The following is a 23,031-nucleotide window of genomic DNA, read 5'->3' on the forward strand; positions in this document are numbered from 1 at the left end:
CTCCACCTCCTGGGTCCAAGCGATTCCCCTGCCTCAGCCTCCCAAGTAACTGGGATTACAAGCGTGCACCACCACACCTGGCTAATTTTTGTATTTTAAATATATCCTTCATACACTTCCTTATTGATGAGATTTTTATAAAATTCCTCAAAATATGTATTGTCACACTGAGTTCAAAAAATGAAAAAATGCTTTTTTTCCTGACTGAAAGTAAGTCTGAATTGTCTGGCTGGTGTGATGTTGATAACTGGCTTTGCTGGGTAGATTATTGGAAATTTTCCAGAAATTGGGTGAACTAATAAGGTATTACTCAAAATACAGTTCACATAATAAAAGTGTTTTTCATGAAAAATATACTGGTAAAAGATACTTAAATTAACCATATTTCAGTTTCCTCAATCATTTCTGAATACATTAAACAAAGTGACTGTGAGAAAAAAAAATTTTTAAAGCCCAAAACAGATATCATTAGTCCTTTGATAAATAACTATTGGTAAAGTCTTTCTGGTATATGTCCCAGAAAATGAGGGAATAGATGATTGTAATGACTGGGAAATAAATCTTTTTGCAAATTAGATGGCTTTAAATTTTGGTTTTCAACAAAATTGAAGAAATAGTTAATCAAAGTATAAGCTGACAGGACATTAAAATATTTTCATTGACAAATAACTTTTGACATTATGTCTGAAGACATATAAAAACTGAGCAACTTAGTTATAACAAAATTTTATTTCATCTAATTTGAGAATAAAGGTACCTCAATGCTAAAAAAATAGAAACCAAATGATGAACACTTTTCCTTCTAGAAATAATATTAAGCTATTACAATTAATTACTATTTATGAAGTAATTTTAAAAATTAGCTCCTTTAATCTCATTTCTAGTAATGTTTTTCTTTAATAATTAAAATTTAAAATATACTTATGTTGTGATCAACTATGAACTACTAACAATTAAATGATAAATCCCTGAATTTTCTAAAAAACTAAGATCCTTGTGGTCCCTGGAAATTAAAAAGAAATTTTAATTTATACACATATTTTTCTTGTAAAGAAATACGATAGTTGATCAAAAATACCTTCAAACAGGAAATATATATTGGCATAAAATTCTATTAGTGTATATAGAATGGAAATATGAGCTCAAAAAGTAAACATTATGACCTAACATTTCTTACTCTTAAAGAGCATTTTCATATTTTTAAAAAAACGATAATAGGTATTAATATACTATGGGTTTCATATGTAATAGTGATGTTAAAATGTCAATGTTTTACGATGCCAGAAATTAAATTGTAACTACTGACATTTAAAATGAAAAATTTTATATGTCCATTAAGAAATTTGTGAGGCAGTATATAATCAGTTTATATCCTATAAAATTTATATATAGTACCTCTTAGGTTGTTGTAAGAATTAAACTAATTAATACATTAATGTACTTATTAGGAGGGTACCTGGTATGTAGTAAGTACTATGGAATTGTTAGCTCTTTACGCCTTAAAGAAGTCTTGCAAGGTGAACATAATTTTGCAATTAAAATTTTTCTCAATAAAAAAATTAGGGTCAGAAAAAGTTTTCTGAGATCACAGAGAGAAAATGTATTACTGTTAGAGCAGACAAGTTGGTATTAGGTGTCAGGTATAAAATCTGAGCTCTTTCTATTAAACTACACTCTATCTCCATGAACCCACATTTACCAGGCCCAATTTCAAACTGAGACCAGAATTTCTGCAGCTTTTTAAAATTTAAAGTGTTGGGAAATGCACATCTTGAAAAGGTCAATTATAAATGTCCTGGTCTTTAGATGATAAACGTATATATTTAAATATTAGGGAGATGAGCAAATATACAGAGCATAAGAGGGTAATTGGGTTTTCTTTAAATATGACAAAACTCAAAATTGACAATCAAAGTATAGAATTAAATGACCATATACGTGTATTTAGAGAGCAAATATTTAATATAAACACTAAATATTTTTAAATCAATCAATCAATCAATTTTTCCATCCTGAATAAAGTGTCCTCAGGCTTCCTCTTATCTTTATCCTCCATGTTTGAAACTTTCTAAAATTATCAACTATATAAACAAAAAAAGGGATGCTCAGAAGGAACAAAGGATGTTTTAAATGAATTTTTTACTCTGAAGACTAACTTCAGACTATAGTTCCTTAACTTCATGAGCTGCAAAATGAAGTCTGCTATAACAAAGATCCGACAACGTTCTGAACTAATGATGGCGACCGCTGTACAATGCTTTTACTCATTTTGTCAGCATGTTATTCCCTAGAAGTCAAGAAAGTAACAAAAGCAAAGTCATGATGTAATTTTACAGTTTAACTGCTCAAAAGTCTCAAAAGTTAAATTTCCTTTTAAAGCTACACTCACTGGAGCTTTAATGGAAGTTTGCTTACTCCTAACTCCCCATGTTCCAGGTGAATAATGCAGCAGGGATCATCACTGTGTACATGGGGGAGATTTTACACTCCAGCAGCAACTTTTGTTAAACACAAATTTGAGAAGGTTACTCTGCCTTTCAGATGCAATTTTTTTTGAGGAAATTTACATACTATTCAGTACTTCAAACTGAAAGAATTAATTTATTTTTATAGTGAAGAACAGCCTGACAGATAAAATACTGTAAACCTGTGAGTATCTTTTTGGATAGCATTTTACCTAGAAGGGCAAGTAGTCTTCTGTAACTCTGGTAATATAAGTCATCAAAGTTTAACAACACTAGGTAAAAGTAAATAGTGTACTCTTATGTTTATTAACATTACTGTATTACTACTAACAAATGTCCAGCTTAAATATTTTACATATTCTATAGTTTAGCATTGCAAATATATAACAAGCATATCTGAAAAAATTATTCATGCAAGTTACACAGAACCAAGTTAGGGGCAAAACATAAAATCGTAGGCTATAGGCATCACAAATTATCACATACTCCATTATTATTTAATTAACCTGGAATTCACTTTTAATAACAGCACAAAGATTTACTCTGTTTTACAGAAATGACTGACAAGTATAGGAGTGCTATTGTTTATATTATGAATAAAAATCTAATCTTGACACTTTTAGGCCATGAACCGTACCTCATCTTACCTAATGAAAGATAAAATTTGTAAGCCTTTATGGAATATTCCTAAAATGCACAGCAAAGTAAAAAACAAATCTATAGATGATAACTCATAGAAGAGAAGGAAAAAGAAAATGTAATGAAAACTATATGACAGAAATATCTAATTTATGGTTGAATATACAAAGTACAGTTATACTACGTTTAAGTATAATATTGTGAGGAAATGTTTTAATAATCTGGAATTCATTTTTGAAGTTTACATTTTAACAGTTCTGGCTCTACTAGGGAACACAATAAAAAGTGACTGGTATTATTATACATAAGATCTGATTTAATTTTTCCACTTACTCTTTTGCTTCTTAAATCTGATCTGAATCCATTACAGAGGAATAACCTTAAGTCTCAGGGAGTATGTACTTTTTAGTCACCTAAAAGCAAATTTCCTTGTTTACTATAATTCAACTTCATTTTACCCTTTTTCAATCACAGAAAATTTAAGAAACATTTTTGATTCTCGTTTGCTGCAACATGTTCACTCAACTCATTAATATTCATGATTCTCATCTGATTTATAGATAATCCATATTTGCTTTTTCTATTTTCTTCTGCTTTTTGTCTTGTGGGCAATTCAAAGCAGACCCAGGTAACTAATAATGAAACCTCTAACTTTGGTCAAAAACTTGACAGAAGTTCAAATCATCTTTCAAACACTTATTTTTTGGATTATCTGTAGGTTATACTCGTCATTCTTATAGAACAGAAAAATCTGCTACGTAATATGAATCTGTAAGTTACTCTGTATTTAAGGAATATTTACTTCTTTTTATGTAGTGCATCACACGCCTAAGTACTTAAACATTTAAGGAAGGTAAGATAAAAGAGAAGGAAACGGACTAAATTCAGGACTCACAAATGCGAAATCAGTGACACAAAAGACCTTCTTTTAAAGGCTATGGTATGAAAGTAAGCTGCAGCAGAGTACCTGTACATCCTGCTTCATCTGCCTGAGCTTCAGGCCCCAGGATTTCTTGCCCTTCCTTTCCTGCTGAAATCAAAGAAGAAGAAATTAAAATAGATCTATAGTGTTCCTAATACAAATGAAAGACACATGTTTAAAGTTCTGGATATCCCAATTACTCTGATCTGATCATTACACATTGTATACATGTATCAAAATATCACATGTACTCCCCAAATATATACAGCTATTATATATCAATAAAAAATTAAAAAAATCCAGGTATCACAAACATTTTAACTTCCGAAAATCTGAAAAGGAAACTTTCAGTACGGATTATATTTAATTTGAATTTTTTCCTTTTATGAATATGGTAATGTGTCCTTGAAAAGTAAAGCTGTTTAAATAAATTAAGTGGATAGTCTTATCACAAAAATATCTTAGAGAAGTAAAAGCAGTACAGATTTAGATATTCTGGAATTATACATATTTTAGGATTATAAGCAAATTGGAATTTTAGTATTATTTTGGTAAAAGAGCTCTACCTATAGATGGTAGAATTATATATTTTTATTTCTTCTCTAAAGCACAAATTCTATGTTCTAGGCACTGTGCTAGTAACTTACTTCTTTTAAGCTTTGTAACAACATATTTTATAAGTTAAAAAACTTGAGGCTTGGAGAAGTTAAATAACTTGCCCATAGACACACAACTATTAGGTGGTAGAAATGAAATATAAATGCAGGTCTGATTGACTTCAAAGCCCACTTTCCATCACACTCTTGCTCATTTAACTAGGGTACCAGAAAACTAGAAAGAAGACTGGACCAAACGTTACTGTGCCCAAAGTAAACACCTAAGGCATTATGCTTTTTCTTTCACTTTATTCATTATTCTACTACATATGTTGATATGTAGTAATCAACAATATAGTGCTACTAACAAATATTTTTAGATATCTGTCATCTTCCCTTGCTACTTCTACATTTACAGTGGGCTATCTGTAGCATTTCATACAGCATAGGTTCAGAATAAACATTTTGTATGATAAACAAATGCATACTTTCTGGACAAGAAGTATGTTTTATATTTTCAGGCACATTTTATTTATTATAATAGTGTATTAAGAACACGTGCATATATGAAAGGCATGAAGAAGTTACAAACTGTTCTTTTTCTAACTAGTAGCAGAGTATATGTCATAATTATGATCAGAATACTTATACGGTCACACCAAAATAGTGTTGTTATCTGCACCCTAATCAAATTGCACTGAATATGTCCGTCAAAAGTCTTGATTTAAATTTCTTTTAGGTTTGGTTGTTAAATTGAGAAATAGAGCACTAATCAAGTAAAATCTTTGCATCGCATTATAGCATGTATTTCCTTTAAGTGCCTTGGGTTATCAGGTGGATTTATTCAGCAGATTTTCTTTACTCATTAACTTTCATACTAGTACTTAAAGATGATCATATAGGAAAAACAGTCAAAATATGCACAAACCTCTTTAGATCAATGTAAAAAACACTGTTTTAAGTAGATAATGATGAGATTAACTTCTGCTGAAGTCTCATTTTATACTTTCCATCAGCAAAATGACAGTTTAAAGATTCTTGGTAAAGTGCTTACAAAGCTGTAGGATAAACATTAATGTTTGCTAAGTGTCTGCAAACCTCTAGCACCCCCTTTTTCTCGCTTCAATGTGTCTCCTTAAACTAAAATAATAAACAGTATGCCAACTGGGTAATTATATGATGGTAATATAGTTATTGAGTATTGTATACTTATGTTCCTTATTCTTCTAAAATGAAAATCAAAACAGCCAGAGTTACTACCTGATAAGATGGAATATGACATTGATATTAAAGGTTAAAATGACATTTTTAGACGTTGCTAATTTTTCTACTTATAACTATTTTAGGAACTGCAATTTGATTAATTTATTTGTTTCTTCATTTCTTCATCTCCCCTTGGGATAAATTCTAGGCTCTTTAGATGAGTATTTAACATACTTCAGAATCTACTCCAAGACCTATTTTCCACAATTTAAAAACTAGAAGTCTATTTTTTCCCCTCATTATTGAGGCTGGAGTTTTGGTTGAACAACTAAGACCATGGTGCCTAATGAAAACAGAAAACATTCTAATGTTGGCCTTCAGCACTGCAAAAAAGTGCTGCCTCGGTATAGGCTCCTTTCTGCATCATCCGTGGACTAGCATGAGTGTGTCTGCAAACAGGCTGTGCTAAGTATTTTTCAAGCAGCAGTATCTCTCATGTGTTCTCATCTTACTTCTGTGTAGGAATTACAAGGGGTGTAAAGTAACAAAATCAACTTGTACGTATTTTTTTCCTGTAAGACTTAATAATGTCAACAGATTATGACTGGTTAACCTATATGCAATTTTAAAAAGAACACTAGAATGCTCCTAAGGTTTTTGTTTTTAGTATAAATTCTAAAGCAAATATATAAGTGAGAAAAATGCCTAAGTAATAAGACTTTGTTTTTACAAAATGGAAAATAATGGAAAAAGTTGGCCTAAAAAATAAGTCATGAAATAACTACTCAGCAATAAAAAAGAACGAACTATTGATACAAGCAACAGCTCAGATGAATTTCCAAGAATTGAAAAAAAGCCAGTCTAAAAGGTTACATACTGTATGATTTCATTTATGTAACTTTCTTCAAATAATACGATTGTAAAGATGGAGATTAGTGGTTGCCAGGGGTAAGGAATGGGGCAAGGTAGAGGGACGGGGTGAATATGTAACGGGAAATGAGAGCCTGGTAGTGACAGAACTGCTTTGTATCTTGAGTGTATCAATGTCAATGTGCTTGTTGTGACATTATATTATGTTACCATTGGAGGAAACTGGGTAAAGGCTACACAGGATTTCTCTGTATTATTGTGAATCTATCATTAGGTCAAAATAAAAAGTTTAATTAAAAAATAAGTCAAAGGCAAATATTGCAAATTCAGACCAAAAGAACTTATGGCTTGTTCTTTTTAGTCATAAGATGAAATTCCTAGTAAATAAAAACAAGAATGGAAAATGTGATTAATTCTAATAAAAATCCAGAAGACTTTCTATCATTTGCAGGATAGCATAGTTTAAGCTAAAGGACTGGTTATTTAGCGTATGTGTTAAATTCAAAAACTTGTGTTTTTTGAAATTCATACCCATGTGTTTCTAACCATTTCAAATGTGTTCATGGGAATATCTTACAGCAACCTCTAAGAAGGCACAGTAATTACCTAACTGAATCAGATTTCCCTTTCCTGGTTTGCCTACTCCTCTTTGATACACATTCACACATGCCAGGCACATTTTACCTGTATAGATACTCCTTGACTTATGATGAGGTTACATCTTGATAAACCCATTATAAATGGAAAATATCATGTCAAAATGCATTTAATACACTGGTCCTACTGAACAACATAGTCCAGCCTAGTCTACCTTAAAGGTACTCAGGACAATTACGGTATCCTACAGTTGGGCAAAATCATCTAACATGAAGCCCATTTTATAATAAAGTATTAAAATCTCATATAATTTATTGAACAGTATATTGAAAATGAGAAATGATTTCATAGGTCCTTGGAGTGTGGTTTCTACTGAATACACATTTCTTTCACATCACTGTAAAGTGAAAAGTCTTAAGTCGAAGTTGTAAGTTGGGGACCTTCTCTATACCTTTTCTCAAGTTGTTCCCTCTGCCTAGAAAGCCATTACCCAGTCCAAATGAGTAACTTCCACAGATTTTTTAAAGGCCAATTCACATCTCTCTCATTCTGTAAGTCGTTGCTGGGCCAGCTTTCTGCTATTCCCATCCTACTGTTCCTGCTAAGGGAAAACTATCAAAAAAGAGAATGCCAACAGATTCCTGAATTCAAATCTAAATGTGTTCAAACTTTAGAGATGAAATGTTTCACTGTATACTTTTCTAGATAGTTTCATTTTCCCACTCCTGTATCTTCTAATTTATAATATGTATGTGAATATTTGTGGTATAACTGTCTAGCAAAGTTAAAATGAATATAACTCACAATCTCCATGAATACCCATTACCTTAGATAACGATTAAAAATGTATACCTGAGGTCAGATCCAGCTAAGATGGAGAATGTACAAACCGTTTATGTCCGCTACTGAATCTAGCTAATAAAACCTGGGGATAACGAAGGGAACAGTTATTTAAAGACTCTAAAGGGTAAGTCACAGCAGGTGGACTGGAGAAGATGACATGACAAGAATTCAGAGTAGCACAGGGTGATTCCCCTTACCTTTTTCTTTCTTCCTTTTTCAAAAGGTACCCCTGGCCCGGATGCAAGGGAGCTTAAAACCTGAAAGTGGGCCCTGGGGCATGGCAGTGAAGGCTCTAGGAGAATCCTTCTAGTTTAGGCTCAAGAAGCAGGAAAAGGCTTAAAGAAGAGAAAAACTGCCCTTTTCTCCTTTATTCTCTTGCATCCTAACCTTCAAGGTAGTAGCAGAAATAATGATGACTGCAAGAATTTAAAACTTTGAGGGAGGGAAAACTTCCTCTCCAGTAGGAGGAGCTGTGGCCCTAAGAGTATAATATAACCTCCACTGAGCTCTTTCTCTGTCTTCTTTCAGCTCTTCCACAGGCACAGATACAGGAAGTATGTGGCAAAGTAGGGTAAATGAAGTCCCAAAGTTTTGGCTAGAGGACTGAAAAGCAGAGTCTCTAGGAACTCAAAGTACTGAGATTACGAAAGAGAGAGGCTCAGGAAAGTGACCTCATAAGGCTGTTTATGAACTCTTGGGTTTATGCTCAAACTTCTCATATGTGAATCTGATCACAGACTGTGAGAAACTAAGTATGGACAGACAATTACAATCCATGTTCTAGATTGGACCCTAGGTGGTACATGAAGGACAGATCTGAACAGCATTTCAAAGGCTTTGAAAAGTGAACCAGTTGTGGAATCACAACCTATATACTGGCTGGAGATTGCATCCTGAATACAACTGGATAAACTGCCTGTTAAGCAAAAAATATCAAAATTCTCTATAGGATTTAAATAAGACCAAGTATTAGTCTTATTTAACTTATTAAATGTCTCATAATATAATACTCGAAATATCCAGGATACAATCTCAAATTACTTGGCATGTGAAGAATCAGAAAAAGTCTCAAGTCACACAGGAAAAGATGATCAGAAAATGGCAACATTGGGAAGAAAAAGATGTTGGAATTATTAAACTAAGACATTAAGACAACAATTATAAAAATGCTCCAAGAAGTAAGGGTAAACACTGTTGAAAAGAATGAAAAGACAGACTGTCTCAGCAAATGGAAGATATTTAAATAAAAACTAAAAGAAAATTTTAGAACTATTAACATAAAGTAACAAAATTTAAAAATCACTTGATGGGCTTCATAGTAAAATGGAGATGAGAGAGCAAAGACTGGTGAACTTGACAGTACATCAATGGAAACTATCCACTTTGAATAAGACAGAGTAAAAATATTTCTTAAAAAATAAAGAGTCTCAGGATATGCAGGACAATAATAAAATATCTAACTTTGATGTCACTGGAGTCCCAGAAGGAAAAGAAAGTTGTAGTGCAGAAAAAAACTGAGTAATGTTTAAAAATTTCCCAAATTTAGTGAAAGACATAAACCAACAGATTTAAGAACTGAACCTCAAATAGTAACCTCCTAACCCCCCAAATCTAGGCTCGAACCCATCAATCAAACACTAGACTCAAACTCATCAATCAAACTAGTTTTAAAAAATATTAAAAAGAGCCCGATGAAATAATATATAATTATAGGGGATCAATTATTTAAAAGACTAGAGTTATAATCAGAAATCATAGATTTCATAAGTAAGTGGAACATGTTTAAAACAAAAAATATCCGTCAGCTCAAAATTCTAAATCCAATGAGAATATTCTTAAAAAATGAAGGTAATATATGAAGACATTCTCAGATACCAAGTATAGTTCATTGCCAGCAGATCTGTTCTAGGAAAACTGTCATAAAGAAGGTGAAATGAGGAACACTTGGAATGTCAGGAATAAAAGAAGAAGAGAAATGATGTAGTGCATATAACATCTATAAAATAAAGGAGGGAGAATAACAAAACTTACATGAAAGAGTTATACATTCCACTTGGCATGGTAAAAGACTGATTCTAAACAGACTGTGAAAAGTTAGTATGTACATTCTAATCCATAGAGCAACCACTAAAAGAAATCTATACAGAGATACACAGTCAAAACTAAAATAAATTAAAATGGAATACTAAAAAACATTCAAATGATCCAAAACAAGGCAAAAAAAGAGGACCAGAAGAGTGAAAATACAGACAGAAAAACAGAAAACAAATAATAAAATGATAAACCCAAATCCAAACATCAAACATTTTACGAAATATAAATGGCCTAAACAAAAATTAAGGGCAGAGATTATCAGAATAGACCAAAAATAATAAAAACAATCTCCACTAATATCCTCTCTATAAAAATTACTTCAAATATAATGACATAGTTTAAAAGTAAAAGGATAAAAAATTCTATCATGAAATATTATATCATTAACCAGAAGAAAGCTAGCGTGATTACATTAATATCAGACAAAGTAGACTTCAGCGATAAGAAAATTATCAGAGATCAAGAAAAACATTGCATAATGATAAGAGGGTCAATTTGCCAAGAAAACAGAGTGATCTTAAATGTGGATGTATTTAACAACAGAGCTTTAAAATAAGCAAAGCAAAAATGAACAGAACAAAAAGTAGAGACAAATCTACAATATTCTTGCAGACTTCTGTACTCCTCTTGCATTAACTGACAGAACAAGTAGACAAAAAATTAGCAAGGATACAGAAGAACTAGGCAACATTAACAACTAGATCCAAATAATTAACACTCACCCCAATGACGGAATTCACATTCTTTTCAAATGTACACAGAATATTCGTGTAGATACACCACTTCCAAGATTATAAAACAGAACAAATGTTAAAGGACTGAAATTCTATAAAGTATGTTCTATGATCATAATGACCAGATGTCAACAGGAAAAAGATAAGAAAATCTCCAAACACTTGGAAATTAATAAAACCATTTAGAGAGAATCTACGGATCCAAAAGGGAATTAAAAAACACGTCAAAATTTGTGGAATGTTCCTAAAACATTGTATAGAGGGGAATTTATAGCATTAAATGCTTGTGCTATAAAAGAAGGTCTCAGATCAAAATTCTAAATTGTGTATTAAAAGAACAGTAAACAAAGAGCAAAATAAACCCAAAGCTAGCAGAAAGAAGTAATACAAATCAGAAATCAATAAAATAAAAAAGAAAAAAAAATGAGACAAAAAGCTAGTTCTTTGTAAAGATCAATGCAATGGACAAAACTTTAGTAGGACTGGTAAGCAAAAAAAAGAAGCCACAAATTGCTACTACCAGGAATGAAAAGACAATACCACTGTAGAACCAGCAGATATTAGAAGAGTATAAAGGAATGTATATTCCTTTTAGAAGGGTATAAAGGGTATAAAGGAACAATTGTGCAAACATAAACCTAAATAACTGAAATAAGTAAATTCCTTGAAAATCAGACACTAAACACATCCAAGATGAATACAAAACCTGAATATTCCTGTAAATATTTTAAAGTTGAATTAAAAAAATCTTCCTCCCAAACAAAACAAAACTCCAGGCCCAACTTGTTTCACTTGCAAATTTTACCATATATTTAAAGAAGTAACACCAATTTAAATATTTTTTTCAAGGCTAGAATTACTCTAATACCAAAACCATACGACAATAGTACAAAGAAAGTAAAAGAAAAAGAAAAAAAATTATAGACTAACATCACTTATGAACATTGACACAAAAATCTTCAACAAAATATTAGCAATATACAAAAAGAAAATGATCAAGTGGGGCTTTTCAGAGAATAAAGCCTGATTCAATATTTGAAATTGATTAGTGCATTCCTCCATATTCACATATTAAAGAAGTAAAACCATATGATCATTTCAATTGATGCATAAAAAGCATTTGAAAAAAATCAACATTTATTCACGATGAAAACTTGCAGCGAACCAGGAATAGAAGGGAAGTTACTCAATTTGATAAAGCCTATCTGCACGAAACCTACAGTTAACATTATATTTAAAGGAGAAAGACTATGCTTTTTTCTCCTCAAGATTAAAAAAAGCCAAGAATGTCCATTATTACCACTCTTGATGTCTTGCAATAAGTCAATAAAAGAATTATAGGCATACACATTAGAAAGGAAGAAATAAAAATGGCCCTATTTGCAAAAAAACAAGACTGTCTATATAGGCAATGAACTGGAAACCAAATTAAAAGAAAAAAGCTTCAAGCCATTCACAGTCCTTATTTCCAAAAAAGAAATACGTAGGTGTAAATTTAACGAACTATGTACACTATCTGTATTCTGAAATTATCAAACACTGATGTAAGAAAAAGAAAACCTAAATAAATGTAAACACACACCATGTTCATTAATTGGAAGACTCCTCAACATTTTAAGGAAGATGTCAGTTCTCTCCAAATTGATCTGCATATTTAACACAAATCAAATCAAAATTTCAGCATGATTATTTTTTAATATAAGTAAGATTATCTAAAATTTATATGAAAAAGCAAAGGAACTACAATAGCCAAAATGATTTTGAAAAATAAAATTAGAGAAATAACATTCCCCAATTTTAAGACTATCAAGCTACAGTAATCAGGATTACATGGTATTGGCAAAAGGATGGATGTACTGATCAACAGAACAAAGTCCATAAACTGACCCACATAATAGACAATTAATTTCTGACAAAAATGCAAAATATATTCAATAGAGAAAGAACAGTCTTTTCAACAAGCAGTATTGGTACTATTGGACATCCAGATTGAAGAAATGAAACCACCTCAATATAACATCTTACAAAAAAATTAGGTAAAAATAGAACAAGCCCTAATAAAAAGGTGAAGAAAACAAAGAGAAAATCTTGATGATCTGGAGTTAAGCAGAGTTCTTGCACATGACACCAAGTATGATGAAAATCATGATCCATAAAAAGAAAAAGTGATAAACTAAATCTCATTTAAAACTTTCGTTCTGTGAAAGACTAGGATAAGAGAATGAAAAGACAAGCTACAGTAGTTTTTACTACAACTCTAAGGAACTCTCAAAACTTAATAAAATAAGTAACTAGAAAATACATAAAGCAGACACTTCACTGAAGAGGACATAATATAACAAACACATGATAAAATGTTTAACTTCATTAGCCATTAGGGGAATGCAAATGAAAACCAAACCTATTATGAAAACACACCTATTAGAATGGCTAAAGTAAAAAAAAAATCTGATAAAACCAAATGCCTGTGGCCATGTAGAGAAAGTGGATCATCTCTTATTTATTATTGGTGGGATGGTACAACCACTCTGGAAAAGTTTGGCAGTTTCTTAAAACATTAAATATATACAATATATTATGCAACAATCACACTTCTACATATTTACCCTAGAGAAATGAAAACTTAACTTCATCCCCAAAACCTGTATACTAATGTTTATAGCAACTTTACTCATAATCTCTGTAAGTTGGAAACAACCCAAATGTCCTTCCACTAGTGAATGGATAAACTGTGGCACGCCCATACAATGAAATACTACTTATTAATAAAAAGGATCAACCTGCTGATACATGCAACAACCTGAATACATCTGAGTGAAATAGAAATGTTTCATATTGTATGCTGAGTGAAACAGAATATGTTTCATGTTGTATGATTTCATTTTTATAACATTCTCAAGAAGAGAAAATGATAGCAAAAGATCACGGTTGCCAGGGTTTGTGGTAGTAGGAAAATGTGACTAAAAAGGGGTAGCACGATAGTGCTCTGTTCTGTGCCCTGTCATGGTTGCTACATGAATACACGTGTGTGTGTGTGTGTGTGTGTGTATTAAAGCTCAAATAAATGAACATCAAGTCAATTTTATAGTATGTTAATTAAAAAAGATTTTCTGAGATCTTAACACTCAGAAAAAAAGAAATTTACTTTTCTAGTTCTAGGTGCTAATTTTGTAAGTAGAAATCCAGAAGAATAGGAGCGTTTACAGATTTTTAAAACTGTTTTAATGTTTTGGTCTCAATTATTTGAGAGACAAACTGGTAATAATACACAATAATGTTTTTGTAATCAATCAATCCACAAGTAGTACAGAAATCAGATCCAGAAATCTTATGAGTAGTTTTACTTTAGGAATAAAAAGAAATAAGGAGGCAGTGGATAAGGGCAAAAGCTTTAGAGTCAATTATTCCTAGGTAAAGACACTGGCTCTACTGGGTCCGTGAGTAGACTTGGGGGAGTGATACAACTCAGTTAGTCCTTAGTTTCCACATGTATACAACTAGAACATTACATCACAGGATTGTTGTGAATACTGAACTCTCGTTTAGCCCAATGCCTAGCAGAGTGTAAATGCTCAATAAGTAATGGCCATTATTAGGGATTCTATAAATATACAAATTGTTTGAGACTCTTAAAATTATCTTTATTACATGCAGAATTTGAAGATCATCTTGTCTGAAACATTTTGACCTCAAATTAATTCATTACATTTTAAGAGCAGGGTATAAGTGGATTGACAATTACAGGAATGATTTAATTAATTAACTAATCCATTCATCCAATTCACTATTTGAGGATCCATGAGCCAGAAATTCTGCAGATGCTGAAATACAAAATTGGAAAGACCACTAATACCAAAGAACAAAGCTTAGAGGGAGAGAGACACAGAGAATTACAACATCATTGCAAGTGCTGCAACAGAGATGTATGTCATTGGATTACATGATAACCTAATTACCGTCTTTTTTTTTCTCTACGTTGTTCTGAAGGAACTTATTTAACTAACAGTGACATTTCTTATACAACAGTGATAATGAGTAAAATAATCTAAGGAAATAACATTCATTTTCAGTCATCCGTGTACCCTCATTATCATTCCTTTTCTCTCAGCCAGCAAGAAAAAAATATTCATTTACCTAAAATACTAAGAATAACCAGCCCACATACAGTATAGATTTGCTAAACATTTTGACCCTAGTTAAGTAAAATATCCAAAGTCCTGAATCATCTGAGTGACTTATGATAGTACAGAAGTTAATGGCATAGCTTACAGACTCAGACCGCCTGGTTGAAATTACAGATGATACTTACTATCAGTGACTCTGGTAAATACCTAATGTCTTTTGTACTTATTTTTTTCTCATCTATAAAATGGGGCTAAGTAACCTGCTGCATTACAGTACTGCAATGATTAGATTAATATATAAAACACAATTTAGAACATTACTTGACACAAATAAACTGCTCAGCAAAGTTATGATTATTAATATTAGCCAGTGGTTTATGAACTTGTGTGATTTTTTTCATGTAGTGGTCTGCAGAACAAGGGATCCATGAAGATGTCCACATCCTAGTACTCTGAGACCCTGTGACCCTGTGACTATATTACTTTAAATGGTGAAATGAACTTTGCAGATGTGATTAAAATTATGAACCCCAAGGTGGGGAGATTATCCTGGATTATCTGGGTGGGCCAGTTAATCACATGAGCTCTTAAAAGTGAAAGAGAGGGAGGCAGGAGTGGAGACACCATATGAAAGAAATAAGACTTGACCTGTTTTCCTGGCTTTAAAGATAGAGAAAAGAAGTCACAAGCCAAGGAATGCAGGTACCCTCTAGAAGCTGGGAATGGCCTTCAGCCAGCAAGGAAATGGGGTCCTTGTATTACCAAAAGGATCTGACTATGCCACCATCTGAGGAAGAAAATGAATCTTCCCCATGAACTTACAGAAAGGAATACAACACTTAGATTTTAGCCCAGTGAGACCTGGGATGGACTCATGACCCACAGAGATGAAAGAAAATAAATTTGTGTCGTTTAAATCTTAAGTGTGTTGTCATTTGTTATGACAGCAACAGAAAACTAATACAAGTGGTTAAATATTTTTACAGCAGATAGAAGAATGAAGATAACAGTAATCAGATTGCCCTGTTGAGGTCAATATTGTTTCTTTTTGCTGTTTTAGTTTCATCAGGCACTATGAATCTGAAAATCACCAATAATGTAATTACTGGATTCTAGCCTTATTGGAAGCCATGGGAAATTATAAATAATATATGAAATGATAACTTCTCTTAAGATGTTTCTATATGGATGGGCATTGATACTGACAGAATTACCTCTGCACTGCTCTATTTTATGTATGGATATATTTAACGTATATATATTTTTCTGTTGGACCTATAAGAAAAAAAAGAATAGCATGCTTTGGAATCAAATAGACCTGGGTTTGAATCTTGGCTTTTCCATTACTTAATGTACCATGTTGGCAACATATTTAATCTTTCTGAGCCTCATTTTCCTTACTTTTAAAAAGGAGCCAACATCTATCTCACAGAGCTATTCTAAGTATGAAAATAAATAATGTATGGGAAAGCAATTAACATTAGGTCTATACAGGTACACTCAGTAATATTTTCCTTACCAAATATGTGAAATGTGGGATTGCCACTGACTGTTGTGTCAGCCTTCCCAGTCATCTAGTGTTTTAGAGAGGCATATTCTCTCAAACCCCAACCAGGCCTGAACAGAAAAGCCTAATGAAAGCAGAATTAGCCTGATTTATCCTTGCCCCTGAAGTTCAAGGTATCGTGACCAGGTCTGAAATGGGCAGAAGTAAGCTGGCACTCTGCAACATGGAGACAGATCAGGAAAAGTATAAAAAACTTTCCCGAGTCCTTTGGGCCAAGATATCTGACATTCTATTAGGCTAAGGAATGGGACAAGAGTCAGAGATCTAGGAATGATCCTCTGACCTACTATGCATTTTGTAAGCTGAATTATTATTATATTCCAATATTTTTCCTTTTGTTCTATTACTGCTTATTAAAATATTTTTGAAAATTCCAACTTTTTTCAGATAATATATACTAACAAAGCCCAAGGAAAGGATTTTACTTCATTTTGATCAGAAATTTTCGAAATATCTCAATTTCAAAAATTTTAGACTTACAGAAAAGCTGTAAAAAATAGAGTTCTTGTATACCCTTTAACCAGTCTCCCCTAAAGAGAACATGACATAATCACAGCAGTATTATGAAAGATATAAAATTAACATTATGCAATGCTATTAACTTATCTAGGGACATTATTTGCCCTTTTCCAGTTTCCCCACTAATAATCCTTTTTTTTTTTTTTCCTGGCCCAGAAGCCAATTTAGTATGCTACACTGTATCGTGTCCATAACCTCCTGTAACCTCTACCAAAATTTGATAATCCAATCTGTTTGTCTTTGACAAGTTGCTTCTGTCTTTATTTGTATGTTATGACCTTGACATTGACACTTTTTTTGAAGAGTACTGGGCACTTATTGTGTCGTATGCCCCTCAACTTGGATTTCTCTGATGTTTTCTAATTATTAGATTGAGGTGATGTATTTTGAGCCAAAATACGACCAAGGCAATAGGTGCCCAGTATACCACATTAGGGGCACATGGTATGTCACTATGTTATTACTGGTGATATTCTCATCTGTAATTGATCATCTGGTTAAGGTGGTGCCTGCCAGGTTTTTTTTTCACACCAGTTACGATATTTCTCTTAGCAGTTATTAATTATCTTCTGGGAAAATACTTCAAAATTATGCAAAAGCTCTTTTTTCCCATTACACTTTCACCCACTTATTTTAATATCCACTGATGGTTCTTTTAAACAATTATTACCACAATATTTGCCTAATGGTGAGTCTCCAGCTCCATATTTACTTACTAATTTATAATTGGATTTCTACTATAAGGAAGACCTGTCCTTTCCCTCCCAGGTGTTTAAGTATTTATATCAGTACAGATGGATGGATATTTCTTTTATTTTCTTGATTTTAATAATGCTATCATTATTTACTTTGCTGCTAAAATTGTTCCAGAATTGGCTATTGGGAACTCCTTCAAGTTGGCTCCTGTGTTTTTTTGACATGCTCTCATCATTCATTCATTTGGTCATTTTTTGAGATAGAGTCTTGCTAAGTTGCCCAGGCTGGTCTCAAACTCCTGGTCTCAAGCGATCCTCCTGCCTCAGCCTCCCGAGTAGTTGGGATTACAAAGCCTCCTGAGTAGCAGGGATTGCAGGTGCATGCCACTGCACCTGAAATTTATTTATTTATGGGTACTTACTATTCCAGGCTCATCTTCTATTTTCCCTGCCCTAGATATAGAATCCAAGGAGGCTTAGTACTTTCTACTGGAGAATGGTGTTTGAATCCTAGATCTGGGTATTATATATGTTCACTACTACTGGGTGTCACTGCTTTCATGTCTTGTTAGTAGGCAGGGCTTGGAAACACATGTATGTACACTAACAACCGTTCTATATTTTCATATTTATCTGTTTTTATATATATTCAGAACCACGAGTTCATACTGATACCTCCAATTCCAATTGAACACCATAGCCTTTACACTAGCCTTTTCTCTTACAGTGAGAAACCTGGGTCTTATTGTCTGAAACATATTTACTTACTTGTTATATCTCAGTATATACTTAAGTAGTTTCAGAACAACCCAAATGTCTATGACAAACAAATTTAACAACTGGAAGGAGAATGGAAACAGGGTAGTAGGCATAGGGAGTGACACTTCCCTGAGTACACCTTTTTGTAGAGCTTATTTATATAACTATGGCAATGTTTCCTATTCCCCCCAAAAACAATTTAAATCATCAGCAGATAGGGAGAATGAAAAATACAATACCAACAGTAATAAAACTATTATGAATGAAGTATGGAAAAAAGAATTTACCTAAGTAACTTTGGAAAATATTTTAAATGACTACATATTATAAGGCTAATGACCAAAAGACCTATACACACTGTACTCTAGGTAGCAAATTTGTTTGATTGGTTTTTTAAAGACGACAGAATATACACCAAGGTTCAACACTGTAGGGAAAGCCTAAACTCCGTCTTGAGTGCCACCTCTGAACACTCAGATACTCAGAAATACTTAAATATTCATACAGTATGTTTAGTGCAAATGGAAGTGTTCCCTTATAAATAGAGCTAAAAAATAAAACAACACTCAGGGGTCATCTGGCCCATTGTCTTCATTTTACATATGTACAAGTGGAACTCAAGAGATGGTACAGCGAAGACTAGAAGCCATGTGCTTAACTTTTTCTAAATCATACACCACCTCTGGCTGAAAATGATTCCAAAGAGTAGGTTCAACTGAATCTTGAAGGATGAATGCAATTTGCTTCAAGGCTTAGTGATTGATATATTCTTTACATGTATTACTTATAGTATTTTATTATAATTTATGCCCAAGAAAGCATTATTACTATGTGCTATATGATCAGAGTTTTAAACATTTTTAACATAAAGAAGTTTAATTGTCTTGGCAGTTTTGTAAACATGTAAATTTCCAGAGAGTTTTAAAAACTACATGTGAGAAAAATGTTTTTAAATCGCTGTTAACTTGGGACAGTTTTAAAACTCACCAATTTCAAAATATTCAGAAATAGCTAACATACTAAACAATATCTCACATTATCAGATTAGTTTTATATATGTTTTAAAAACTGAAAGCATATTCATCAATTTCAAAATACTAAGAAATAACTAACATATTAAACAACATTTCACATTATCAGATTAGTTTTATATATGTTTTAAAAACTGAAAGCACAAGGAAGCCTTTAAGACAGGTGTTTCAAAAGTTATACTTAAAAAGTTTAACTGACACAAGCATGAGAGTTTCTGGCTGAACCACAAGATCTTGTAAGATTAATACAGACATGTTGGGACATTGCCAACTTACACTTTCTTCTCTACAGAAAATAAAGTTGATAGTATTTAAAATATGATAATATTTTAAGACAATAACTTACTGTGTAAATTTTGTTTATTTTTGATAACAAACATATCCTAGTTTAATATTTACAATAAAATACTTTTTTTCCATATAATTCTTCTTTTAAGAACTTAATCCTAATTTGGAGTTTCATTCACAGATAATAGCTTTTTGAAGGTACTTACTACATACTTAACATTTCAATAGCATATTATATTTCCTAATATAATTTAGATCTTTGACTACATTATGTTACAGATCTATGAATATCAGAATATTAATGTGTTATGTCACATTTTTTATCTGCATAGGTTAAACCATTCTTGCATCCCAGGAATAAGTCCCAGTTGATCATGGTGTATGATATTTTAAATTTCCTACTGAATTCAGTTTACTATTATCTTGTTGAGGATTTTTGCATCTACCTTCAACAGAGATATATACTGGCCTATAGTTTTCCTGTGTTCTTATTTGAATTTGATATCATAACAATCCTGGTCTTATGGAATGAGTTTGGCAGTATTCCTCCATCTTCAAATTTCTAGAAAAATTTGAGAAGAACTGATTCTACAAGTTGACCACTTGTCATTAATTCTTCCTTAAATGATTAGTACAATTAACCAGTGAAGCCATCTCATCTCAATTTTTCTTTGTTGGGAGACTTTTGATTACAGATTCAATCTCCTTACTTGGTCTATTAATATTTTCTATTTCTTCATGGTATATCTTGGTAGGTTGTATGTTTCTATTCATTTATCCATTTCTTTAGGATTATCCAATTTGTTAGTAACTGTCCATAATAGTCTCCTATCATCCTCTGTCTTTGTTTAGTATCAGTTGTAGTGTACCCTTTTCCTTATATTTTTTAAATTTTAGATTTGGGGGGCACATGTGCAGGTTTATCACATGGATATAGTATATAATAGTGAGGTTTGGGCTTCTAGTGTACCCATAATCCAAATTGAACAGCTGTACCCAACAGGTAATTGTAAAAATCCTAATTCCCCTTTTACCTTCCCCCCTTTAGGAGTCCCCAACGTCTGGTATTTACGTCTTTACATCTATATGTACCCACTGTTTAGCTCTTACTTACAAGTGAGAATGTGCAGTATTTGATTTTCTGTTACCGAGTTATTTCACTTAGTATAATGGCCTCCAGCTCCATCCATGTTTCTACAAAGGACATAATTTCATTTGTTTTTATGACTGAATAGTATTTCATGGTATATATGGACCACATTTTCTTTATGCCATTATCCACTGATATACACTTAGGTTGATTCCATGACTCTGCTATTGTGAGTAGTTCTGTGACAAACATACGAAAAGGTGTCTTTCTTATATAATGATTTCTTTCCCTTTGGGTAGATGCCCAGTAGTGGCATTGCTGAATAGAATGGTAGTTCCCTTTTCAGTTCTTTCAGGAATCTCCGAACTGTTTTCCACAGGGGTTGTATTAATTTGCATTCCCACCAACAGAGTATAAGAATACCCTTCTCTCTGCATCCACGCCAACATCTATTTTCTGACTTTTAATCATAGCCATTCTGACTGGTATAAGATGGTATCTCATTGTGGCTTCAATTTGCACTTCTCTGAAGATTAGTGATATTAAGCATTTTTAAAATGTTTGTTGGCAATTTTATGTCTTCTTTTAAGAAATGTCTATACATGTCCTTTGACCAGTATTTAATGCGGTTGTTTTTCTCTTGCTGAGTTATTTGGGTTCATTGTAGATTCTGGATATTAGTTCTCTGTCGGAGGTATGACTTGCAAATGTTTTCTCTCATTCTGTAGGTTGTCTGCTTACTCTGTTATTTCTTTTGCTGTGAAAAAGCTTTTTGGTTTAATTAAGTACCACTTGTGTATTTTTGTTCTTGTTTTATTTTCTTTTGGGGTCTTAGTCATAAATTCTTTGCCTATGCCAATGTCCAGAATAGTTTTTCCTAGGTCTTCTTTCAGGATTTTGAGTTTCACATCTTACATTTACGGGTCTTTAATTCATCTTGAGTTAATTTTTGAATATGATGAGACACAGAGGTCCAGTTTCATTCTTCTGCATGTGGTTAGTCAATTTCCCAGCACCACTTACTGAATAGGATGTCCTTTCCTCATTGTTTATTTTTGTTGAATCTGTTGAAAGTCAGTTGGTTGTAGGTATGTCACTTTATGAGTTCTTTATTCTATTCCTCTGATCTATGTGTCCATCTTTATCATGGTATCATGATATCAGTATCATGCTGTTCAGCCTTGTGGTATAATTTGAAGTCAGGTAATGTGATGTTTCTGGCTTTGTTCTTTATGCTTAAGATTGCTTTGGCTATTCAGGCTCTTTTTTTGGTCCATATGAACTTCAGGATTGTTTTTACTAATTCTGTGAAGAATGACATTGGTAATTAGGGATTGCTTTGAATCTGCAGATTCCTTTGGGCATTATGGTCATTTTTAATAATATTGAGTCTTCCAATCCATAAGCATGAGATGCTTTTCCATTTGTGTAATCTTCCTGTAGATCTTTCACCTCTTTGGCTCAATGTGTTCCTAGCTATTTTATTTTTGTGTGTGACTATTGTAAATGGGATGGAGTTCATGATTTGGTTCTCGGATTCAGTAACAGTATACAGAAAATGCTACTGGTTTATGTACATTCATTCTGTATCCTAAAACTTTACTGAAGTTGTTTATCAAGTCTACAAGTCTTTAGGATTTTCTAGGTATGGGGGCTTGTCATTAGTGACCAGAGATAATTTGATTTTCTCTTTTCCAATTTGGATGTCTTTTGTTTCTTTCTCTTGCCCAACTGCTCTGTCTAGGACTTCCAGTACTATGTTGAATAGAAGTGGTGTGAGTAGGCATTCTTGCCTTGTTCCAGTTCTTAGGATGAATGCTTTCAGCCTTCCCCCATTCAATATGATGTTGGCTCTGAGTTTGTCATATATGACTCTTATTATTTTTAGGTATGTTCCTTCAGTGCCTAGTTTTTGAGGGTTTTACACATAAAGGGATGTTGAATTTTACCAACAGCCTCTTCTGCATCTATTGATTGACATGATCATATCGTTTT

General features: G+C 32.6%; 1 protein-coding gene across 17 annotated transcripts in view; it reads right to left on the reverse strand.

The window, feature by feature from the left end:
* The window catches only part of LOC105479938 (zinc finger E-box binding homeobox 1), a 184,925-nt gene that overhangs the window by 29,565 nt on the left and 132,329 nt on the right, over positions 1–23,031 (reverse strand). For 13 of the 17 annotated variants that reach the window (XM_011738285.3, XM_011738287.2, XM_071070260.1 and 10 more), the window contains one exon: positions 4,072–4,134. Coding sequence is in view for 6 of the 17 variants with exons in the window: in XM_011738279.2 (XP_011736581.2) it covers positions 4,072–4,134 (63 nt within the window). In the remaining 11 variants the exon portion in view is untranslated. The remainder of the gene's footprint in view (positions 1–4,071; positions 4,135–23,031) is intronic. The other 4 variants (XM_024792269.2, XM_011738280.2, XM_011738284.3 and 1 more) reach the window with 1 other exon arrangement.

This window comes from Macaca nemestrina, chromosome 9 (assembly GCF_043159975.1).
Source record: "Macaca nemestrina isolate mMacNem1 chromosome 9, mMacNem.hap1, whole genome shotgun sequence".
NCBI lineage: Eukaryota > Metazoa > Chordata > Mammalia > Primates > Cercopithecidae > Macaca > Macaca nemestrina.